Source organism: Chelonoidis abingdonii, chromosome 16 (assembly GCF_003597395.2).
Source record: "Chelonoidis abingdonii isolate Lonesome George chromosome 16, CheloAbing_2.0, whole genome shotgun sequence".
Classification (NCBI taxonomy): domain Eukaryota; kingdom Metazoa; phylum Chordata; order Testudines; family Testudinidae; genus Chelonoidis; species Chelonoidis abingdonii.
The window spans coordinates 11,074,684-11,096,799 of NC_133784.1; the positions used below are offsets into that span (position 1 = coordinate 11,074,684).

General features: G+C 46.5%; 1 protein-coding gene across 5 annotated transcripts in view; it reads right to left on the bottom strand.

The window, feature by feature from the left end:
• Nucleotides 1-22,116, bottom strand: part of LOC116834960 (beta-microseminoprotein-like) — a 55,449-nt gene that overhangs the window by 18,538 nt on the left and 14,795 nt on the right. For 2 of the 5 annotated variants that reach the window (XM_032797407.1, XM_032797404.1), the window contains exon 2: nt 682-789. The exons of 1 other annotated variant lie outside the window; for it this stretch is intronic. In XM_032797407.1, coding sequence (XP_032653298.1) covers nt 682-787 — 106 coding nt within the window. In that variant the 5' untranslated portion in view covers nt 788-789. 2 more of the 5 variants (XM_032797405.2, XM_032797403.2) reach the window with 2 other exon arrangements.

The following is a 22,116-nucleotide window of genomic DNA, read 5'->3' on the forward strand; positions in this document are numbered from 1 at the left end:
AGTCCAAATTCACCCCTACTGGCACAGACCCTTATTAATTGCCTAATGGAGTCCTCAGCTAGCATAGTGGCTCCTATGCCAGCCCCTTCTGGGCCACCAGTTTCCCTGTGTCTAGGGATCCCTTGGCTGCCAGAACAGCAGTTGTAGACAACCTACACAAATTGGGGCAGCCTTCAGGCATAGCCCAGGACAAGTTGACCCCAGATCGGAGGATAGCAGAGGTGGCTAATATCTCACCTTTGCCCCTATCCATCCTGAGCAGTACCAGGAGCTCCATGGATGGACCTGAAGATCTTGGGCTTCTGCTTTGTTTCCAAGTTGGCTTTCTGTCTCCAGGAAATTGCAACATAGTGGATTAGCTCCAGTTAACATGGAAACTGTTACCGCCAGTGAACCAAAGCTAGGCTCCTGAACCAGACCCCCTGAGAGTCTAACATCCTTCATTAAACTGTAGGGGGGAGAAACCTTTCTGAATGCTTGTCCTGATGCTTCCCATTTTTCCCAGGGTGAATTTATTACCCCACACTCGTTCCATCCTATTGTTTCATGCCCGTCCTTCCCTCCCCACCTACAGTGAATGGACAGTGACTAAAATGGACAAAACCAGTCTGGCCTTGTATTCTATTGTAAGTGCCTTCTACAGTGCTGAACATGGAATAGTTGAGGGTTTGCGGTTCCTACCTTTTTTGTTGGATACTTGCTTGTCTGAGATGGGTTCATAAAAACACTGGGCACTGGACAGGGTCACTGCCATGACAAAGGTAAGAAGGAAGCTCAAGAAGTGCATCTCTATAAGAGAAAGAAGCAGCCGCAGCATCATAACTAGGCAGAAGCTAACAATGATAATTAGTAGAGTTGAGTAACTTGCAATGAATAATTTGTCTGCTTAAAATAACTTTCTGCCAACAACATATCCATGACCAGATCTTCATTTCCTCAAATGCACTTATGAAACTATCCAACAATGGGTTTGGTGATTTATTTCTTATCTCTAGGAGCTCTCTGAATTTATTCTCTATTTGATCTGCATGGGCTAGTCACGATGGGCTAGATAAGTCACTTGATCTTGTTTCTGGTCTCTGAGCCAGAAAGCATAGCAGAAGAGCAGGTTGCTGTGCACAACTGCATTGGATTTAGCTAATTACTGGAGTAGTGAATCCCTCTGTGCTGGGTAAAAGTGATCAGTCAAAATGACAAACTCTGAGTTCAGTGGGTGTAATCCTTTTATTTAAAGAACTATAGGCTCCCTTAAAAAAGGAACATGATATGTAACTTTTTTTATTCTAAGAGTTCATTGTGTGGAAAACAAAACCATGATATCGTCCTGAAACGCACTGTTCCTGAGTCCTTGTGACTCCATGTAGGGAAAAGGAACTCCTGTCTCTAGTGAGAGAAAGCTGAAGACATCTTGGGCAGTCACAGGAGCAAGATAGTTGTAAGACAGCCACTAAAACCCCATTGCTCAGAGCCAGTGTCAGCAGAGACCTCACTGATAGATACCTCCTCCTCCAACTGAGATAGAAATGGTACAAATTCAAGGTGAATTACAATCTATTTTCTAGCTGAACAGGTCCTGCTGTCTCAAAAGGTTGCCCCACGCTCTCCAAGGAGGTATAGTCATCTGCTTGGCATGCCTACCAACTTCCCTGCGAGAACTATCTTACTTTGACTCAGTGAAAGCAGGATGGAAAAGATCTTCTCTTGATCTGGAAGATCTAACAGGCCTCCTACCTGTAACTTGCCAGATTTGGCTTAAGACCAATCACAGAGGCATATAATGCATTTGGTGGCTCTTCACTGCCCAACCAACAGCCTGAGAACTAACCAGCTGACACAGGATCTGAATTGCACCCAGCTGAGCATGTTCCCTCTCCTGATCACATGCATTCTACATGTGCACACTAGTGCAAGGTGTCCCAGTCTAACTAGGCCCTTTTCTACAGCTCAGCAAAGGAAAGGTGTGTGCAGTGGAATGGACCAACACCAGGTTTGGCCAGTGGAATTCATTGCCAGGAGATGTTGTGAAGCCTAAAACTAAAAGGGGGATCAAAAAAGAACTAGATTAGTTCATGAAGGATAGCCTTTGATGGATCTATGAGTGAAGGTGGTCAGGGGTGCAACCCTATCCTCAAGGTGTCCTCAGCCTCTGACTGCCAGATGCTGGGAATGGATGAATCATTCAACAATTACCTGTTCTGTTCATTTCTTCTGAAGCACCTGGCATTGACTACTGCTGGCAGACAAGTTATTGGGATAGATGGACCATTGATCTGACCCAGTATGGCCAGTCTTGTGCTCAGGAGGAGTTAATGAGTGTCTGAGAACTCAATTTGCCTTGCCCTGCCCTGCTACACATGAGGTCTGGACCGAGGAGTTAAAAGGGATTAACTGGCTCCAGTGGGAGCTGACTGAGAAGGAGAGCAGATGATTGGCTGTCAGTGCCAAGATAGGGCAAAGTAGGAAGCGGTCCAGAGAGGCAGCGGAGCCAGGCCTCAGTGGCCTCCACAACAGTCCCTAGATGGGAACCCAGAGGAGAGGGAAGGCCTGGGTTCCTCTATGGGCCCACCAAGGAGGGTGAAGCAGATCCTCTTGGCAAGGGGCATGGTCTATTGGAAACCCCTTATAGCAGGGGTAAGGACTAATGAGTCTACTGTGGACTCAGCCTGAAACAGGCAGGCTATTGTTTGTTGGGCTATTTGAACCCAGGCAGGGTGAGATCACAGCCAAAGTGAGTCCATTTGCAAGCAGGGTGAAGCCTTAGGTGAGATGTGGCATTGCCAACAACTGCACCTTAAACAAAGAAGTGCCTGGTCACAACTGCAGGTCTGCGTGTCTGGCTCTTCCTGGAAGCGGTTTGGTTACCCAGTGGAGCTCCTTCTGATGTGCCCCAGGGTGACTAAGAGCAGATCCAAGTTCAGGGGGCTCGGATTTTGCTTTTCATTTTGCTGATGCGAATCTGGATTGGCTCTACTGAAGTCAATGTTACGGAGATGAGACTCTGGCCCAATGGAATTACACTGGTGTCAAACTAAGATCAGAAACAGACCCATTCAATGCAGTCATGGAATCCCAAGTCAGTACAAACACCATTTAAAAAGAAAACCAGGGCATTCAATGATGCTAATGCACTGTTAAGATTGAGGATGTAAATGCATAAGGGACAGGAATTTAAAGTTATGGGCACGTAAAGCCACAGTACTGCATGACAGAGCTTTATTAAGGCATAAAGGGAGGAAGGATGGTCTGATGGTGAGGGCTTTACCTTGGGATTTGGGGGACCTGAGTTGAATTTCCTGCTTCACCACAGAATGCCTGCGTGACCGTGGGCATGTCATTTATTCTTTCTGTGCCTCCATTTCCCATCTGTAAAATGGGAATAGCACATCCCTACATTGCAGGGGTGTTGTGCGGATAAATACTTTAAAGGTTGTGAGGTGCTCAGATACTATGGGAATGGTAGTACCTAAGACAGATAAAATTTCATGTCTCAGATTTTCAAATCTAAAGTTAGGCTCCTAAATTTATAGTTGGGGTCCTAAGTCAATGTTCTAATTTTTCATGAGTCCCCCTGCAGCTCCTATTGAAGTAAATGGAGTTGTTCCTATTTACTTCCAGGGTTTAATTTGGCCCAATATGCGCAAGGTGCGATACTGAATTACTGCTGGTGAAGCTGCTGTGCTTGTAGCTTTGAACTGCCTACTGTTTTAGTGTTAAATTCTCAACCTTATTGTTACAGTGATTGTGTGAAAGGTTCCATAGCAGTCAGTACTGTGGAGAAGCTGTGTCTGCTTGAAAAGTCCTACGGACCATACACTTAATAGCTGTTGCGCATAATAGATACTTAAAGCAAAGAGGCTGACTTTTGCTGGTGCATGACAGCTACATTTCCCTTGGCTTCCATTACAAATTTTCAGCACCTCTAAATTCAGGCTATAAATGAAGGGCGGTGAAAGAAGTAAACCTTAGCCTTGCTGCTGAGACTGCCAATCGTGATGGTGTCTTTCAGTTATGTAGATCCTTGTCTACTAAGAAATGGACAGAGATCACTCAACATAGAGACAAACTGCCTATCAAGTGGTGGTGATTTTCATCATACTGCCTCATCTAGGATTGAATTCAAACCAGTAACCAAGAGAGAAGATACCCTACATTTGTTAAATGTGCACACACACTTGCATTCATATTCAGGGCCAAATTCTCCCCTCACTTGTGTGTACAACTTCCACCAAAGGCAGTGAAAGTTGTACATGTATAATCAAAGGCAGACTTTGACCCTTTGTCTTCCATCAGACTTAGCTGCATTGACTCAGAGTGAATATGCCCTAGATCAATATAGGCTAATGTTACAGCAGCCAGCCTGTAATTAGCCCCCTATAGCCTTCTAGATCCTTCTTTTGAGAATCGGAGATAATTTTAGCATTCTAACATCTCCCAAAACCCCTCAAGTTACACACACAATGTATATACTGCAGTAAACTCTTTTTAAACTCAGTGGTAAGATATTAAATACACTAGCTTTCACTAATAAATCCATATTGAAACATTAAAATAAAAAGCAGCATATGCCTCCCATCATACCTTTAAAATCTGGAGTGCACACTTTGACTTCCCTCTGCAAAGTGCTTCTCTTCCAGAGAGTACACAGTTGTGTTTGGAGAGTCTATTTCAAGGACTTCCCTTCTTCCCACGCCCATCGCTCATTTTGAGCCACCTGACTCTTAATCCACACTTGTACAAAATCACTTATCTTTGGGCTAAGAGGTGTAGCAACCAGTCCCCAGGAACACCACTGTGCTCCAGGATTCAGGGACAATTTCAGGGTCTCTAGTAACAGTAGTCAGGAGGAAAACCCTTAGAGTTATTGGTTTATTTCTTTCCATGCTCTCATCCACCAAGAACGGCAGTCGCAAGTCAGAATCGAGGCAGAAAAAAGTCAGGTGGCTGTTTCATGGCTTGATACAACGTTTAATTAGATGTTAGCTCCCAAACCTAGAGTAAGAGTAGAGATGGGTCACTGTTGCCAGATTCAAATTGAGATCTGGAATCTCCCAATGTATAAAGGGTGTTTGGAGTTGGGGACTCATTGAGATAGAAAACAGCTGTGAATTTCAGATCTTGGCCTGTTTTCTGAACCATACTCACCTGCATCTTCTGGGTTTGAGTCTGGGGCTTTGGTTTATTCATCATTGCTCAACTTTCTATGCCCCTGAACTTGGGTTTTTGACTGTCACTTCCTATCACTTCACCAAAATCCAACAACCCCCAGCAATGTAAGCAGTAGAGAGGTACACCCTCTCCCACTTGCTTGCACTTCACATCATCAGCTCATTCATACCCTGTGGAGTAAGAAGAGGGTCTGAAACATAAGGCCTTATACCAGGCCTCTGAAATGAGGCCTGAACTAAAGTAGTGGTCAAAACTTTTCTGAAGTAAAGTCAAGTTATGAGCAAGAGGCAGGCCCTGATCACAGAATTTGTCAAGCACAGGGCTGATATTGCAAAAACATATATTCCTAAGAGGTGCTGGGCACAGAGTACTCAGGTAAGCACAGTCCAGAAGGGTGGTACCAGAATGTCTTGATACCAGCACATTCCCCAAAGATAACAGGAACACACTGACCCATCCTAATTACAAGGTCAGGATGACAGCATGATGGATAGAGATGTTTTGATCAAACCAACAAATACATCAGAGAGTGGTACCTAGAGATGTCAGGGGTGATATGTAACTTGTTTGTATTTGTGTATAAAGATGTATCTTAGAGGGAGTGTCTTTGGCTGGCCTCAGAGATAATGGAAGGTCCCACCATTAACTGAGCTAGTCCATTGCAATGGGCATACATGTTAGTGTACCTGTCACCACTGAGCCAGGAAATTAGGACCGTGCTTCATTAATGATAAACCTGGCCAAGTTCCTTTGATACGAACCGAGCCTGTGGATCTACTGGGCAGTTTGTTTGGGGCCTGCTGTACAAGCTATCTGACCAGAGTCAGTACAATATGCAGAAAAAACACACACAGCCAAACATCTGACTACACCCTTCTGTATCTGTAGCCATAAGGCCAGCCCACCATCAGAATATAAAACTCCTTCAGTTACGATCTGTGTGCTCAGGAAATGTTCTCTTCCACCACCCCACCCCTCCCCCAGGCACCAGCCATCAATTGATCTTGCTGCAAATACCAGAGTGTCCTGTCCTGATCCTATTGTCTAGCTTGCTATCCTATGACATGTCTCAGGTGGAAAGAATATTTTCCCTTTGATGTTTTGTCATCTGGAGCAGCTTTATGCTCTCAGCTCCTCCCATTCTGTAGTAAAGCTAAGCTTCCACTTTTTGGTTTGTGGCAATTATAAACTGGGTTGTCCTTTTAAGAATCTGAATTTTGAGTTTAAAGGGTTCCCTTTAATCAATTTCTTGGCTTTTGTGTCCATTGACACCTAAATTGACCCTCTTCCCTGGGTTCTGGAAGAAGAGTTTTGTTCATACTACCCATTGAAAAAGTCTTTCTTTGTCTCCCCCTTTAAGGCTGTACAAAGTTAAGGCAAAATTTCTGCTAGACTAAGTTTTCATCTGTCCGTTTGTTCTCTCTCGATGGATTGATGATCCTGCAGTCTTGTAAGCATACTTTGAATTCAGAATTGTTTGGTTTTCTAAGAAAAGGTTTTAATACTTTTGTCCTTATGCTATTATACTAACTTGCAAATTTATCTGTCTTCGCATCCATAGTCAGTCTGTTTGTTTGTCTGCCTGGCAAATGCTTCCGTCACCGTAGTATCTATGTGCCAAAAAAGCATAACAGTTTTTTTATTAGTTTTAACAAGGAATTTCCTTAATTTTCAATAGTTTAGTTTTTGTGTAAGAATTGCTATTACCAGCCCACCAATATACTTTACAAGTCAGTGGATGCAGAGCTGTAGGTCCAGTGGAACCTCTGAGGCATACCATATCCCGCAGCATCTCTTACCCTGTATATATTAATCAAGTACTTGCTCAATTATTGTTTTATTTAATCAATTGAGTCTTTTGTTAATTACTTTTCTGCTCTTGGACCAATGATTTTAGCACAGTTAAGGAATGTAATAACTTGGACTTTTGTGTGTTAGTCTGCCAGACTTAGAGAGACCTTTGTAAATGCTATAGATGTTTGGCGAGTTCAATAAAGTTAACCAGACACAACAAAGCACATAACTTGAACCGTCAGAGGAGTCCTGTTGACTTCAGCTGTTAATCATGGGCTTAAGTATACACTTAGTCCTTTTTTGGAGTGGAGCACTGGTGAACTTTGTAAAGTCTGTCAAAACTTGATGGAGCATTCAGAGATTCAGAATGCAGAACTTCTAAATAGATAATCCAGGCTTGCTAGAGCTAGCCCCATGCACTACATCTCAAAGACTCTTGACTGATACATGTTTGACATTTCTAGGCCTAAGCATTTTTGAGAACTGTAACTGTTTGTTCATGGTGCAGAATGTTATTGCTGCAACGTTGCTATGGCTGCTCAATTTCTAGCACTCCAATGTCAGCTGTGCTAGCAGTGCGTGCAACTGCTGATTCGATGTTGTTCGTAAAGAAAGACCACAGGCTCAGTTCAGTAGCAGAGGCACTTGGCCAGGTTTATGGTCTATGAAGCACAGTCTTAGCACCCTGGCTCTAGGGTTACAGGTAGACTAGGGAAGTGGTTCTCAGTCAGGGCAAATGTACCCCTGGGGGCATGCAGAGGTCTTTCAGGGGTTACACCAACTCATCTAGATACTTGCCTAGTTTTACAACAGGCTACTCAAAAAACACGTACGAGGTCAGTACAAACTACAATTTCATACACACAAAATGAGTCAGCATTTTTTCTGTAACAATGTACTGTGACACTTCTTTTGTATTTTTTTTGTTTGATTTTGTAAGCAGGTAGTTAAGTGAGGTGACACTTGGTGTATGCAAGACACATCAGATTCCTGAAAGGAGTACAATAGTCTGAAAAGATTGAGAAGCACCGCACTAGGGTGACCAGATATCCTGATTTTTATAGGGATAGCCCCGATATTCAGGGCTTTGCCTTATATAGGTGCCTTACCCCCCTCCTCCACCCCATCGCCATTTGCTATCTGGTCACCCTAAAGTACACTAACACATGCTTCTCAAAGCTGGGCTGCCACTTGTTCAGAGAGAGCTCCTGGCGGTCTGGGCCAGTTTGTTTACCTGCTGCATCCGCAGGTTCGGCCGATTGCAGCTCCCACTGGCCGTGGTTCACTGCTCCAAGCCAATGGGGGCTGCAGGAAGCGGCATGGGCCAAGGGATGTGCTGGTCATCACTTCCCACAGCCCCCATTGGCCTGGAACAGCGAACCGCTGCCAATGGGAGCTGCAATCGGCCGAACTTGCAGACATGGCAGGTAAACAAATCGGCCCGGACCACCAGGGGCTTTCCCTGAACAAGCGGTGGATCGGCTTTGAGAAGCACTGTAGTAACATCTGTATGCCTGCACCAATGGTACCCGCTTAGTCAGTGCACCAGGATGCTGCTCCCTCAGTGAGAGAAAAGATACCCCTCTAAAGTCTTCTCCTTTTATACATCAATACAAGCAAGTTTCATATTACATTCCATATACTTTGTTACTATCCTGTACCTGCTAGTCTGAGCAAAACATCTTCATCCCTTATCTAGTCATCCCCTCTTTATCTGTGTGTCCCTGTACCATCTCCTAGGAATGTGTTTATGCAGTTATTTGAGAGCTCTGGGTGTTCCTGTACCATCCTCTCAACTCAGAAATGTGCTTGCTTGGCTTTAGCTAATATCTGATGGATTGCTACTTTGCCAAAGCTAGGCCGCCTTTGGTTCATACTGTGACTTATGCTTCGGGCTCAAGCAAAACCTCAGTAATAACAAACAAGAATGACAAGAACTTTCATGGAGAATTACATCTATTTTTCCTAAACCTCAGAAGTGGCTTGTCTGCTTGGCCTCCAGATTTTCCCCCAAAGTACTCTGGGGGCTGCAAGCAACACGTGAAAACTTTTAAGCACAAATGACAGCGGTGAAGAATTAAGAGGAGGACCCAAAAATAGCTTGTAATGGGAAACTAGTTACAACCTTAATGATCAAGTGACTGATATTGGTAGTGACAAATTGTAATTTACTTATGCCTGTGGCTGTCTATAGTCATTACTGCAAAACAATTAGATCTATCAATGGAGCATAACTGTTCCTGAGGCATGAACAGTCTGTTAGCTCTGGGACAAGTGAGTCAGAAAAGTTCCTAATGTTCTTTTCCTTCATGATTTGGGCATGAAATGTCCTCACTGCAAAGAGATAATGTTGCCATACTCCAATCCCAGTCTGGCTGCCTCCCACAGTCTTAAGGTTTAAGGCCTGAAGAGACCATGAGGTCATCTAGTCTGATCTAATATCACAGGCCACCACCACCTACCATCTGCACACTCAACCCAATGACCAAAATTAGATGAAAATATTACACCCCACAAGAAACTACGCTAGTATGAGTCACAGGCAGAGACTAGGTGGGACTGAGGTGTACCAGTGCTTGAGGCCCCTGCAATAGCAGGGAAATAATTGAGACCATACCCAGATAATCCTGGCAAGTGACCTATGCCCTGCAGAGGAAGGAGAAATCCCCCCCAAGCTCACTGCCAATATGACCTGGACGAAAATTCCCTCCAACCCTACCTATGGTGATCAGTTAGACCTGGGACATGTAAGAAAGAACCAGCCAACCAAGCACCTGAGAGAGAGAGTGCTCAGAGCCCCAGCCCACCCTACCCTGTGTCCTATCTCTAGCTGTGGCCATCTCTGGTGCCTCAGAGGAAGTAGAACAAAAAAAAACCCCAAAATACAGTAGGGGCAAAAATCTCTTCCTGACCTCTGCATGTGACTAGCTAAAATCCTGAAGCATGAGTTTTGGAAACAAAACATTAAGGGGGGGGGGGACTTCCAGGGCTTTGGAGCCATTTTCCCCCTCAAAGCACAAGCAACCCCATCATATAATTCCACTCAGACATTTGTCCATCTCTTAAAATAAATCAAGTTCTTTACCCCCACAACTCTTATTGGGAGACTATTCCAGAACCTCACCCCTCTGCTGGTTAGTGACTTAAAACATTCCCTACATATTATCCCTTCCATGTAACCCCAGAGCTCTGCTACCCACTCTCTGGTACAATTTGAATTTTCAGTGGTAGAGCCAAGACAGAGCCATGCCCTTTGCTCGAGGATGACTGAATGCAGCTGTGGCGTCCATCGGAGTCTCATTTTATTTAGCCAGAGTTACTGCTGCTGGACGGCAAGAAAGGCTCAGGAGTTCCTGGTGTTGCTTTAGAAAACCTGACTCCCTTGAGCCAGAGTGAAATAAGAAACAAACCTTTGTTTGAAAAATCACAGCCCTGCTGGCATGGGGCATTTTTACAAAATTCCAGTTCCCTTGGCATAAAGGAAGCATGCTGAGTCTATCAGCAGCCAGCACCATAATGGTAAAAGGTGGGGTGTAGCTTGGCAGGGGTGCTCATCTATCATCACAGTGCATTTATTGCATAGGCTTATTTCTATCTGACTTGACAATTTGCAGTGCAATAAAAGTAAAATAAATCAAAAAATACTGGGGCAGCTTGGATCCGGGACTGGCTGCTTGGGCCCAGCTCTGCTAAACCCACAGGAGAACTCAAGTGATCTAATGGAATGAGCTACCCTGGGAAATAGTAGTCGCTGAGTACATCTTTAGGCTTGGGTTAATCTGTGATCTATTTACCTCTAGGCTAGGCAGGCCAAGGCCTGGGGAAACAGTAAACAGGAACTAGCATCCAAGGGTCATGACCCTAGTTAAGGGTCTCCTGGATTTTCCAGGTGTTTATAGCCCCAGCCTGTTGTGGCTGGAGGGATTTTTCCCATAGTTCTGACCTTTACCCAGCTGGGGGCTGGGCGGAGAGGACAGGCCTCTGTCAGGCCATACTGCTACTGGTCTGGGGAAAGAGATGGGCTAGTTGGGCTCAGAGGGAGTAGCTGCTGCCATGATTCTGGGACAGATGGTGGAGAAACATGATCTTTGAGGCAATGGAAGAACACCCAAAGTTTGAACAGGGGTTGGGGGCCAGGAGCTTGGAAATACATGTAGAATTAGCCTAGAGGGAGCACACCCAGAATCTGTGATGAGGATGCCTAGGTTTCATGTGGCAGTGGGGGATGCACTTGGCCTGCATGGGATAGGGAGGGACTTGGAATCTATGTGAAGGGGGCACACAGAATCTATATGGGGAAGGGAAGCAGAGCAGAACCCAGAGGATGGGGAGGGACACTTAATGTGTGTGTGGGGGGCGGGGATGATCACACCCAGAATCACCCTTGATTTCTTAGGGATAGGGACTGTGAGACTAGATGGCTAATCAGCAGGGAAAGAGGGTGGAATGGGGTGTCCATCCCACACAAGCCCTGAGCAGCTTAGTGGGGCCAGGAGGGGCAACTTAACCTTAGATGCTGCACCTTAAGGGGAACCAGGGTTTGATAAGAATTAATGGCAGGTGAAGCCCAGCTCGGCTAGAAGTGTAAAGCCAGGAAGTAAGAGCAGGAAGGGCGCTGTAGTCACTCTTTTTATAGCAGTGGTCACCAACCGGTAGATTGTGATCGACTGGTCAATCGTGGAGCTTCTGCCAGTCGATCTCAGTCTAGGGTTGCCAATCCTCCTGCAGACAAACCAGGAGATCGGCCGCTAACAGTCTGGTGGCACAGCAGGACTAAGGCAGGCTTCCTGCCTTCACTGGCCCCACGCCGCTCCTGGAAGCAGCCAGCATGTCTAGCAGCAACTCTGGGCGGGGTGAGGGGCAAGGGGTCTCGGTATGCTGCCCTCGCCTTCAGGCAACCCCCATCCGCAGTTCCCATTGGCTGGGAATGGGGAGCTGTGGGGGGCAGTGCCTGTGGACAGGGGCAGCATGCAGAGCCACCTGCCCCTCTCCCTGGAACCACTGCAGGATATGCCAGCTGCTTCTGGGAGCAGTGCAGGGCCAGGACAGGCTCCCTTAACCCTGCTGCACCACCACCTGGGAGCTGCCTGAGATAAACAGCACCCAGCCAGAGCCCAAACCCCCCTCACACTCCAGCCCTCTGCCCCAGTCATGAGCCCCCGCACACTCCAACTCTTTTCCCAGAGCCTGCATCCCCTCTTGCACGAACCTCCTCCCCAAGCCAACACCCCACACTTCCTCCTGCCCCAACCTGGAGCCCAGAGCCCCACCCACACTCCAAACCCCTTGGCTCCAGCCCAGATCCTGCACCCCCTCCTGCACTCCAGCTCCTGTCCCAGCCCCATGAGAGTGAGGAATGGGGAGAGCAAGTGAGGGAGAGAGAGAGGGGGAATGGGTGAGTGGGGTAGGGACCTCAGAGAAGGGGTAGGAGCAGGGCAAGGGTGTTTGAGTTTGTGTGATTACTGTTGTTTCTCTGTTTTCTTTGTGGCAGATCCTGGGTTGCACCTAAATTCAAAAAGTGATCTTGTGCTTAAAAAGATTGGGGACCACTACTTTATAGGTAAAGAGAGCTGGGTAAGGACAGGGGGGAAATGCGGGGGGAGAGTAAGCACTAGGGTCCTATCCTAGGGAAGAATTGGTTGGGGAAGTAGAAGTGGGCAGCAACCTGGGCAGCCGTGACCATAAGATGGTTGAGTTCAGGATCCTCACAAAAGGAAGAGAGGAGAGTAACAAAATATAGACCCTGAACTTCAGAAAAGCAGACTTTGACTCCCTTAGGGAACTGATGGGCAGGATCCCCTGGGAGGCTAATATGAGGGGGAAACGAGTCCAGGAAAGCTGGCTGTATTTTAAGGACGCCTTATTGAAAGCATAGGAACAAACTATCCTGATGTGCAGAAAGAATAGCAAATATGGCAGGTGACCAGCTTGGCTTAACAGCGAAATCTTTGGTGAGTTTAAACACAAAAACAAAGCTTGCAAGAAGTGGAAACTTGGAAAGATGGCTAGGGAGGAGTATAAAATTATTTCTCAAGCATGCAGGGGTGGGATCAGGAAGGCCAAAACATAACTGGAGTTGCAGCTAGCAAGAGATGTGAAGGGTAACAAGAAGGGTTTCCATAGGCATATTAGCAACAAGAAAAAGGTCAGGGAAACTGTGGGACCCTTAATGAATAGGGGAGGCAAACTAGTGACAGATGATGTGGAAAAAGCTGAAGTACTCGATGTTTGTTTAGCCTCAGTCCTCACAGACTAGGTCAGCTCCCACGCTGCTATTCTGGGCAACACATTATAGGGAAGAGGAGAGCAGCCCTCAGTGGTGAAAGAAAAGGTTAAGGACTATTTAGAAAAGCTGGACATGCACAAGTCCATGGGTCCGGATCTAATGCATCCGAGGGTGCTGAGGGAATTGGCTGATGTGATTGCAGAGCCATTGGCCATTATCTCTGAAAACTTGTGGCAATCAGGGAAGTTCCTGGACGATTGGAAAAAGGCAAATATAGTGCCCATTTAAAAAAAAAAAAAGGCGGGGGGAAGGAGAACCCGGGGAACCAGAGACTGGTCAGCCTCACCTCAGTCCCTGGAAAAATCATGGAGCAGGTCCTCAAGAAAACCATTTTGAAGCACTTGGAGGAGGGGAAAGTGATCAGGAACAGTCAACATGGATTCACCAAGGGCAAGTCATGCCTGACCAACCTGATTGCCTTCCATGATGAGATAACTGGCTCTGAGGATATGGGGAAAGCAGTGGACGTGATATCTTGACTTTAGCAAAGCTTTTGATACTATCTCCCACAGTATTCTTGCCAGCAAGTTAANCATGTGGGGTTTGTGCAGAGCCAGACTTTAGGGCTTTCCAATTATGTAGGACGTCAATTAGAGAGAATGAGTGTGTATGTAAAACTAGCACTTTTCCAAGCTATGCCAGAGCCCAGTGCTATGAAAGTCCAGCTATGCCCCGTTCCTTGAGTCAGCTCTCACAAGAGCTGGTGCAGCTATTCAAGCTACAATTCACAGAAGTCCTTGCTGTGATGCAATTAAAATATTGCTGCATGTGGCACCTGTGCCACGACTGCAAGACAGAAATGAAATGGTATCTAGCATTTGGCACTGTCCCCATTCCTGTACACCACAGAGCACCCATCCCATCTTCCACTACCTTTTTCCAACACCTTCCCATCTTAAGATAATGAGGTGCCTGTGCTTGGAGAAATCCTTTGATGTGCTGAAAGGGGACAATTTGGTGAATGGGGTGCTGGATGGCTGTCAGCAGCTACTATGCTGAGGCTTGGGGGTGGGGGTGGGAGGGCAGTAAGCGGGGCAATTTGCCCCATATCCTGGGCCCCGCGAGCCCTGACCCGGTGGAGGGCCAGGTCTTCGGCAGCATTTTGGGGTGGGGGTGGGAGGGCAGCAAGTGGGGCAATTTGCCCCATATCCTGGGCCCCGCGAGCCCTGACCCGGTGGAGGGCCAGGTCTTCGGCAGCATTTTGGCAGCCCTTCAGTGCTGCCAAAGACACGGAGTGACTAAAGGACCCCCCACTGCTGAAATGCTGCCAAAGACCCAGATCGCTACCAGATGAGTACAAAGTGCCACAGCTCCCCCTCTTTGCCCCAGACCCCCTGAGTCCTCTGGGAAGCCCTGCCTACAGTTCCTGACATGCTTCCCAGTTAGTCAGGTGGATGTGCTTTTAACCAGGTGTCTAAATTGACCTGGAGCAGCGGCCATTTGCTTATCCTGGTATCAGGGATTTGTTTAGCCTGTTTCCCATTACTTTACTATAGCCTTCTGGCCTTGCCCCGTCACAGTGGATAGAAAGCTGGCTAGATTGTCAGGCTCAACAGGTAGTGATCAATGTCTCAGTGTCTAGTTGGCAGCCAGTATCAAGCAGAGTACCCCAGGGGTCGGTCCTTGGGCCAGTTTTGTTCAACATCTTTATTAATGATCTGGGTGATGAGATGAATTGCATCCTCAGCAAGTTCACAGATGACACTAAAATGGAGGGAGAGGTAGATACACTGGAGGGTAGGGATAGGGTCCAGGGTAACCTAGAGAAATTGGAGGATTCGATTAAAAGAAATGTGATGAGGTTCAACAAAGCCCAGCAGAGTCCTGCACTTACGACGGAAGAATCCCATGTGCCGCTACAGGCTGGGGACTGACTGGCTAAGCAGCAGCTCTGCAGAAAAGGACATGGGGATTACAGCGGACGAGATCCTAGATATGAGTCAGCAGTGTTCCCTTGTTGCCAAGAAGGCTAATGGCATATTGGGCTGCATTAGTAGGAGCATTGCCAGCAGATCGAGGGAAGTGATTATTTCCCTCTATTCGGCACTAGTGAGGCCACATCCGGAGTACTGCATCCAGTTTTGCGGCCCCCCGCTACAGAAAGGATGTGGACAAATTGGAGAGAGTCCAGTGGATAGGCAACAAAAATGATTAGGGTGCTGGGGCACATGACTTACGAAGAGAGGCTGAGGGAACTGGGCTTATTTAGTCTGCAGAAGAGAAGAGTGAGGGGGGATTTGATAGCAGCCTTCAACTACCTGAAGGAAGGTTCCAAAGAGGATGGAGTTAGACTGTTCTTAGTGGTGTCAGATGAGAGAACAAGGAGCAATGGTCTCCAAGTTGCAGTGGGGGAGGTCTAGGTTGGATATTAGAAAACACTATTTCACTAGGAGGGTGGCAAAGCACTGGAATGGGTTACCTAGGGAGGTGGTGGACTCTCCATCCTTAGAGGTTTTTAAGGTCCAGCTTGACAAAGCCCTGGCTGGAATGATTTAGTTGTGGTTGGTTCTGCTTTGAGCAGGGATTTGGACTAGATGACCTCCTGAGGTCTCTTCCAACCCTAATCATCTATGATCCTGAACTAGGGACTCTTATAAGAGGCTTAGAGGGGTGAAGTATCCACAGGGAGTGGAGAAAGTTCCCAGAGATGGGCCAAGAGATAGAGAGGTGGGGTAGCAAGGAGCTCAGGGAGACAGCAACAGGCTCTGAGACTTAGCAGCCCTAGGTTGCTAGTCTCAGGGTCCCTGGGCTGGAACCTGGAGTAGCCGATGGACCTGGGTTCCCCTACCAGCCCCTGGAAAAGTGGCATTGCATCTAGATTTGAAACAGAAAACTGCCTAAGATGACATATGGATGGCTTGTTACTCTGGCTGTGGGGGGCTATACAGTGACCAGGCTGGATGGCAAAGTCATGGAGCCCCCTGAGTCCTGGAGAGAGAATGGGGCCACAGCATGAGCAAACAGACAGAATGAGGTGCTAAACAGAGTGAGAGCTAATTCCCAGGCCCAGCCATGAGGAGGTGCACTTGTGCAGAGCCTCTTTAGAAGGGGACCCTTGTATGCTTGTGGTCTAACTCCCTGTCCTCACTACAGTTCCACGGGGAAAATGCAGCCATTTGCCATCCCAGTTAGTGTGCAGAGTGGTGTAACAGAGAAGCTGATGGCATCAGGCATAGCACGAGCTCCTGAGAATCTAACAGAGAGAGATGTCAAAGGAACAGTCTTGAAACATTTAAAAAGAGACTGATGTCACCTCCTGGTCACCAGAGATGTATCTGTGAGGTAAGAATGATGTAGAAAGAAACCTCTATGGGAATTGTTGCTGCTGATCAGGGCAGGAGTCTTGCTAGTGCTTTTGGTCCCTGCAGGGTTGGGTTTATAATTTCTGCAAAATCATATACAACTAGGTGACCATGAGATTCCTGCCCTGAAAGAAGGGAACAGTCACATCTCAAAACAGGGCCGGAGGTGTCACTCAGCCATGTCTCACTAAGATTTCAGTGGCCATCCTAAAATGCTCAGAGATTAATGTGCACATGAGACCTCATGTAGCTCTAACATTCCCCAAATCCCTATTGAACAAGCTTATAATTGGCCAACCAGCCTTCCCTAAAGTTCCAGCCAGCCCCTGAATGAACCATGGTTGGGGCTTCTGGGCCATGATGTGTTTGAGATTTGAAGTTCTGAAAGAAAATCTTCCAACAATCTTATGAAATTGAAAGGGCAGTTTGAAAACTTGAAGTTCTGTCCAAAGAATGCTGAGTCCAGTCCCTCCCCACGTTCCAAACAAACTCTGCCCCGCAGTAGACTACACGTCCTGAACATCAGGTCAATTGATTCAGGCCGATGTAGAATGTCAACTCACGTGCAACAAAGTTCGCTTAAAAATATTAGTGTTTTCTCCCTTCTTATGTGTTTCACAAACCCACTTAATTTCTTGCTTTTTATTGTTTTGAGGATGGATTTTCTTATGGACTCTTACAGCATTTTAAAACATACAGCATTATTGTATCTGAACGTCAACACTTTGAGCAGTTAGGCAAGGGTACGAGGCACTTTAAAAATTTTTTAATGTTTATTACCCCCCTTTGAGTGTCAAAATGGAAGCATATTGTTTGAAGATGTGGTCAGCTTTCTGTACGCCAAAGACCTGTGGCGGGCTAGGAGATATATAGACACCAGTACTCAGCAAGGAAAGGGTCTATTTAATCCTCTCAGAGCTGTGAAAATTACCCAGTCTGCCCTCAGTGAAGTAACAGAGCAGTGAAGGAGTGAATTACCTGATTTCTCAGCTAGGGTGAATTATTTGATCCCTCATAAGATGGGTACACTCTACTGCCACAAGCCTTTTATGTGAAAAAGGGGAAACCGGCTAGTAGGCAGGCAGGGAAAGCTCTCACTTGTGCATGCTCTTTTTCACCCACACTAGAATTGTTTTTGCTGGGCAAATCTCTTCTGTTTTAATAAGTTGAGTGGGCTGAAAGAAGCACTTTCTGAGGCTACGTCTTCACTACCCACCGTATCGGCGAGCAGCAATTGATTTCTCGGGGATCGATATATCGCGTCTAGATGAGACGCGATATATCGATGCCCGAACGAGCTCCTATCGATCCTGGAACTCCACCAACCTGAACGGCAATAGCGGAGTCGACATGGGGATCCGCGGACATCGATCCCGCGCCATGAGGACAGTAGGTAATTTGATCTAAGATGCTTTGACTTCAGCTATGTTGTTAAAGTAGCTGAAGTTGCGTATCTTAGATTGATTTCCCCCTGTAGTGTAGACCAGCCCAGAGTGATTGAATTTGTGCTTCAGCTGCATAAAATCTCCTTGGAAATGCCCTTTCTCTTTATGAGACAAGATGGAGGAGGTGATATCTTTTATTGGACCAACTTCTGTTGGTGAGAGAGGCAAGCCTTCGAGCTTACATAGAGCTCTTCTTCAGGCCCACCTTGTCTGAAGCCGATGACATGACTCCAACACCACCTTTTTCAGTGTGTCTGGTCAGCTGGAAGATTGGCTCTAAGAGAGATTTCTTTTCTCTCCACGGTGTGGAGCTGGTGTCACAGCAAGCTGTATCAGTCACGGCTTGATATGGAAACTCATAAGGGGCTGATGCAGACATCAGCACCAACAAAGTTACTGCTGTTTATATTGTAGTCCATTACATGCTGCCAATATTTTAGCAAATAGCCTCCGTTATCTTCTGATAAGACCACTGGCCTGGGTCTGTATGTGCTTACACGGAGTAGGAGGTGAAGGAGTGGGGAGTCTCTAATTTCTTTTGTTCGCCCATTTTAACATATTCCTCTTCTAACTATAGGAAGAAAGGCAGCACTATTTGGGAAACCTATCTATGAAGGGCCACTACTGGAGAAACATAGTCCAGCACAGTGTTCTGAGAGGGTGAGCAAAGGGAATTGAAGATCTTGTGAGAAGGGAGAGGCTGTTATGGGTTTGTTTTTAATGGTATTAAATCTGATATTTGTTGTACAATCTGATGCACTGAACAGGTAAACAAACATTTTAATGACCCCCAAGGCATCCTACTGTCTGACAAGGATTATTTAGCAGAGGGGGTGGCTCCTTATGCCAGGAGAACCCTCCAACTTTTGCTTCCTAGTGGTGGAATTCTAAAGAGAGAGTCAATAGCTGAAATCATGAAATTTACTATTTTTAATTGACCAAAATGGACCATGAATTTGGTGGTGCCCTAGAAATAAAGAAACCAGTTGCAAAAGAGATTGAGGGCATAAGCCTAAAATAGGGGATAGGAGTGTATCAAATGCCATGGGATGCACACTGCTTGTAGTGTCCAGGTTATCCATCCAACTATACCTTCAAATAATGGTACAAGGATATGGAATCACCTTTGCTGGAGGTTTTCAAAAGAAGACTGAACAGTCATTTGTCTTGGAGGGTTTACACACAACAAATTCTGCATCTTGACAGGGGGTTAGACTAGATGACCCCTGCAGTCCCTTCTAACCCTATGATTCTGTGATTCTAACCTTGCCTAATACTTGTTGGAAATAGATATGACTTTTAACCAGTCACTCGACCGTGTACTGCCGACACTTTCTTAAACCTGCCTCAGGTACCTGAAGTATTTAATTTGCAATATATTCTGATTTCCCAGAGCAGATGCATACTTAAGATCTATAAATGCAGCACAAGGCTTATGTATAAAGCAGAGATTTGTTATGGAATTCCTTTCCCTAGCCCTGTCTTGGGCTTGGCTAATAAATGACTTTGCACAATGCTACTTCTGTCGGTGATTTAATATCTCTACTTTTGATTAGAAATAGCTTTAGTTAAAGTAGTGGTTCTTACCCTGTTTATCATTGTGAGCCACATATGTGGCCCACAAAGTGTTACCTGGGCCACAGGCTGAGAGCCACAGTGCCCTCCACCTAAGCCCCCCTGCAAAGCTGTGCAGACTCACCTGGCGGCACCTCCTGCTGGCCATCCATGGGAACTAGCTCTCCAGCCATCAGAGCGCCCCCTGTCGGCCGGTAATCTGCTACTGCTTGGCCCCTGTGTCCCTCCCAGACCCCGGTGCCCCTTCCTCTGGGTTGCTGCCCCCTCTGGCAGTACCCCCACCCTCTCAGGTTCTGGGTCTCCCCACTTAGGGGAACCCTCACCCACTAACCCCACCTCACTTTAGTCTGGGCTACTGCCAGTCACCATCTAGCCCCACTCTCTGGGGCAGACTGCAGTATAAGCCACTCATCACAGGCAAGGGAGTTCGGACCTGCTGCCTTCCTCTACTGCCCAGTACCATTTTAGGCCTTAAACCAGGCCTTGCAGCCTGGGGAGTTGCCAGCCAGGAGCTCTCCTAATCCTATGGCTTTCCCCGGCCCTGCTTCATTCCTAGTATCCTAGGCAGCCAGGCCCTGCTCCCGGGCCCTTTAAATCTAATTCATCTTAACTCATGGCTCCTCATCCCAGCCCTACCAGGTTGGACTTGCATTTAAATCATAATCAGGGGATCAAGAGAAGGGAAAAATCACACCCCTTTATTTCACCTTGTGTGCAGCTCCCTCTTCCACTATCTTGGCCAGCCTTGCATTTGTCATCTCCCACTGGGTACTTAGAGTTTGTCATCCACAATTCCGAAGCACCATGTTGTCCATCACAAGGTTGTCATCCTTGAGTCCACATCTGTCCTCTCACAAAACATCTTTGCACAAAGAGAACCATCTCTCTTGCTGTTGACATTTTTTCACCCCGATTTAACTGCAGTGGCCAGAGGGCGCTGAAAGGTGAAGTGGAAGGAGGCAGATGGGCCAAATCTGAGTGGTGCTGTGATTCTGCATATCAGGTTGCAGTGCCACTCAGTTTCACAGACTTTAAATTCACAATTTGCGTGCTCTGTTACAAAACCACAGCCCTATTCGTAGCGAACCCTAAACAACACCCCCTGCTCTGTGAAATCTAAATGTTGATTTCATCCTTCCAAAGCCCAGCATCCTTATTATTTTGCTGATGAGTGTGTGGCCTGGGCACAGGCTTAGGGCTCCTGGCCTCCCAGATTGGCCCAGCATCTGCATTGTGTCCTGCAAGTGGGAGGCAGTTGTGAAGCCCAGTGCTACAACAGTGGCCTATAACAGAGTCGGGCACATCCTGTCCAGACTCCTCTAAATACCCCTCTGGGCCTCCGCAGCTCCACCCTGTCATAAGCATAATTCCTAATTCTGAACTTTAGAGTCCAAAATGTGGGTGCCTGCATGAAACCTCCAAGCTTAATTACCAGCTTGGATCTTATAGCGCTGCCACCAGCCAAAAATTTCCAGTGTTTGGCTCACTCTGGTCTCCCCAAAACCTTCCCTGGGGGACCCCAAGACTCAGATGCCCTGAGTCTTACCACAAAGGGAAATAACCCCCCTCCCCTTGTCTTCTCTTTACTTCCTCCCCAGGCTTCCCCTCCGTGGGTTATCCTGGAAGATTACTGTACTTCAACTCCTTGAATTACAAAACAGAGAGGGCAATTTACCTTCCCCCCTCCTTCTTTTTCCCCCTCCCAGTCTTTCCCTGAGAGAGACCGTAATCCTGGCACAGGGATTTCTATCCCCTAGAGCCTCACTTAGAAAAGAAAATCCAACAGGTTTTAAAAAGAAAAGCTTTATATAAAAAGAAAGAAAAGACATAAAAATGCTCTCTGTATCAAGATAACAATATACAGGGTCAATTGCTTAAAAGAAAAATATGAATAAACAGCCTTATTCAAAAAGAAATACAATTTAAACATTCCAGCAACTACACACATGTAAATACAAAAAAACAATAAAAGCCTATTGTTTTTCTACCTTTGTACTCACAACTTGGAAACTGAAGATTAGAAGCTTGAAGATAGAAAGATCCCTCTCATAGCCGAGAGACAGACAAAAGACACACACAAAGGGACACACACCCAAACATTCCCTCCCTGAGCTTTTAAAAATCCGGTTTCCTGATTGGTCCTCTGGTCAGGTGTTTGGTTCCCTTTGTTAACCCTTTACAGGTGAAAGAAACATTAACCCTTAGCTATCTGTTTATGACACACCCTCTGGCTCAGCATCATGTCCATGGAGCTATTCTACTCACAGCATCTGAAAGAAGGGGGTTTTAATTCTCCGGGACATCCCCAGGCCACAAAGCCATAAATCCCATCATCAAAGGAATCTTAATCATGAGCATCACTGTGAGAGTCCATCATGGGCTTGTCTCATCAAACCCTACATGCAGGAGATAGGAAAAGCCCTTGATATTCTTTCGGCCATTGCCTCTACCCTCTCTCTAGACAGGCCCAGAGCTGGATTAACCATTAGGCTAATAAGGGTATAGCCTTAGGACCTAATATTTTTTAAGCCTTACTGGTGAGGCAGGG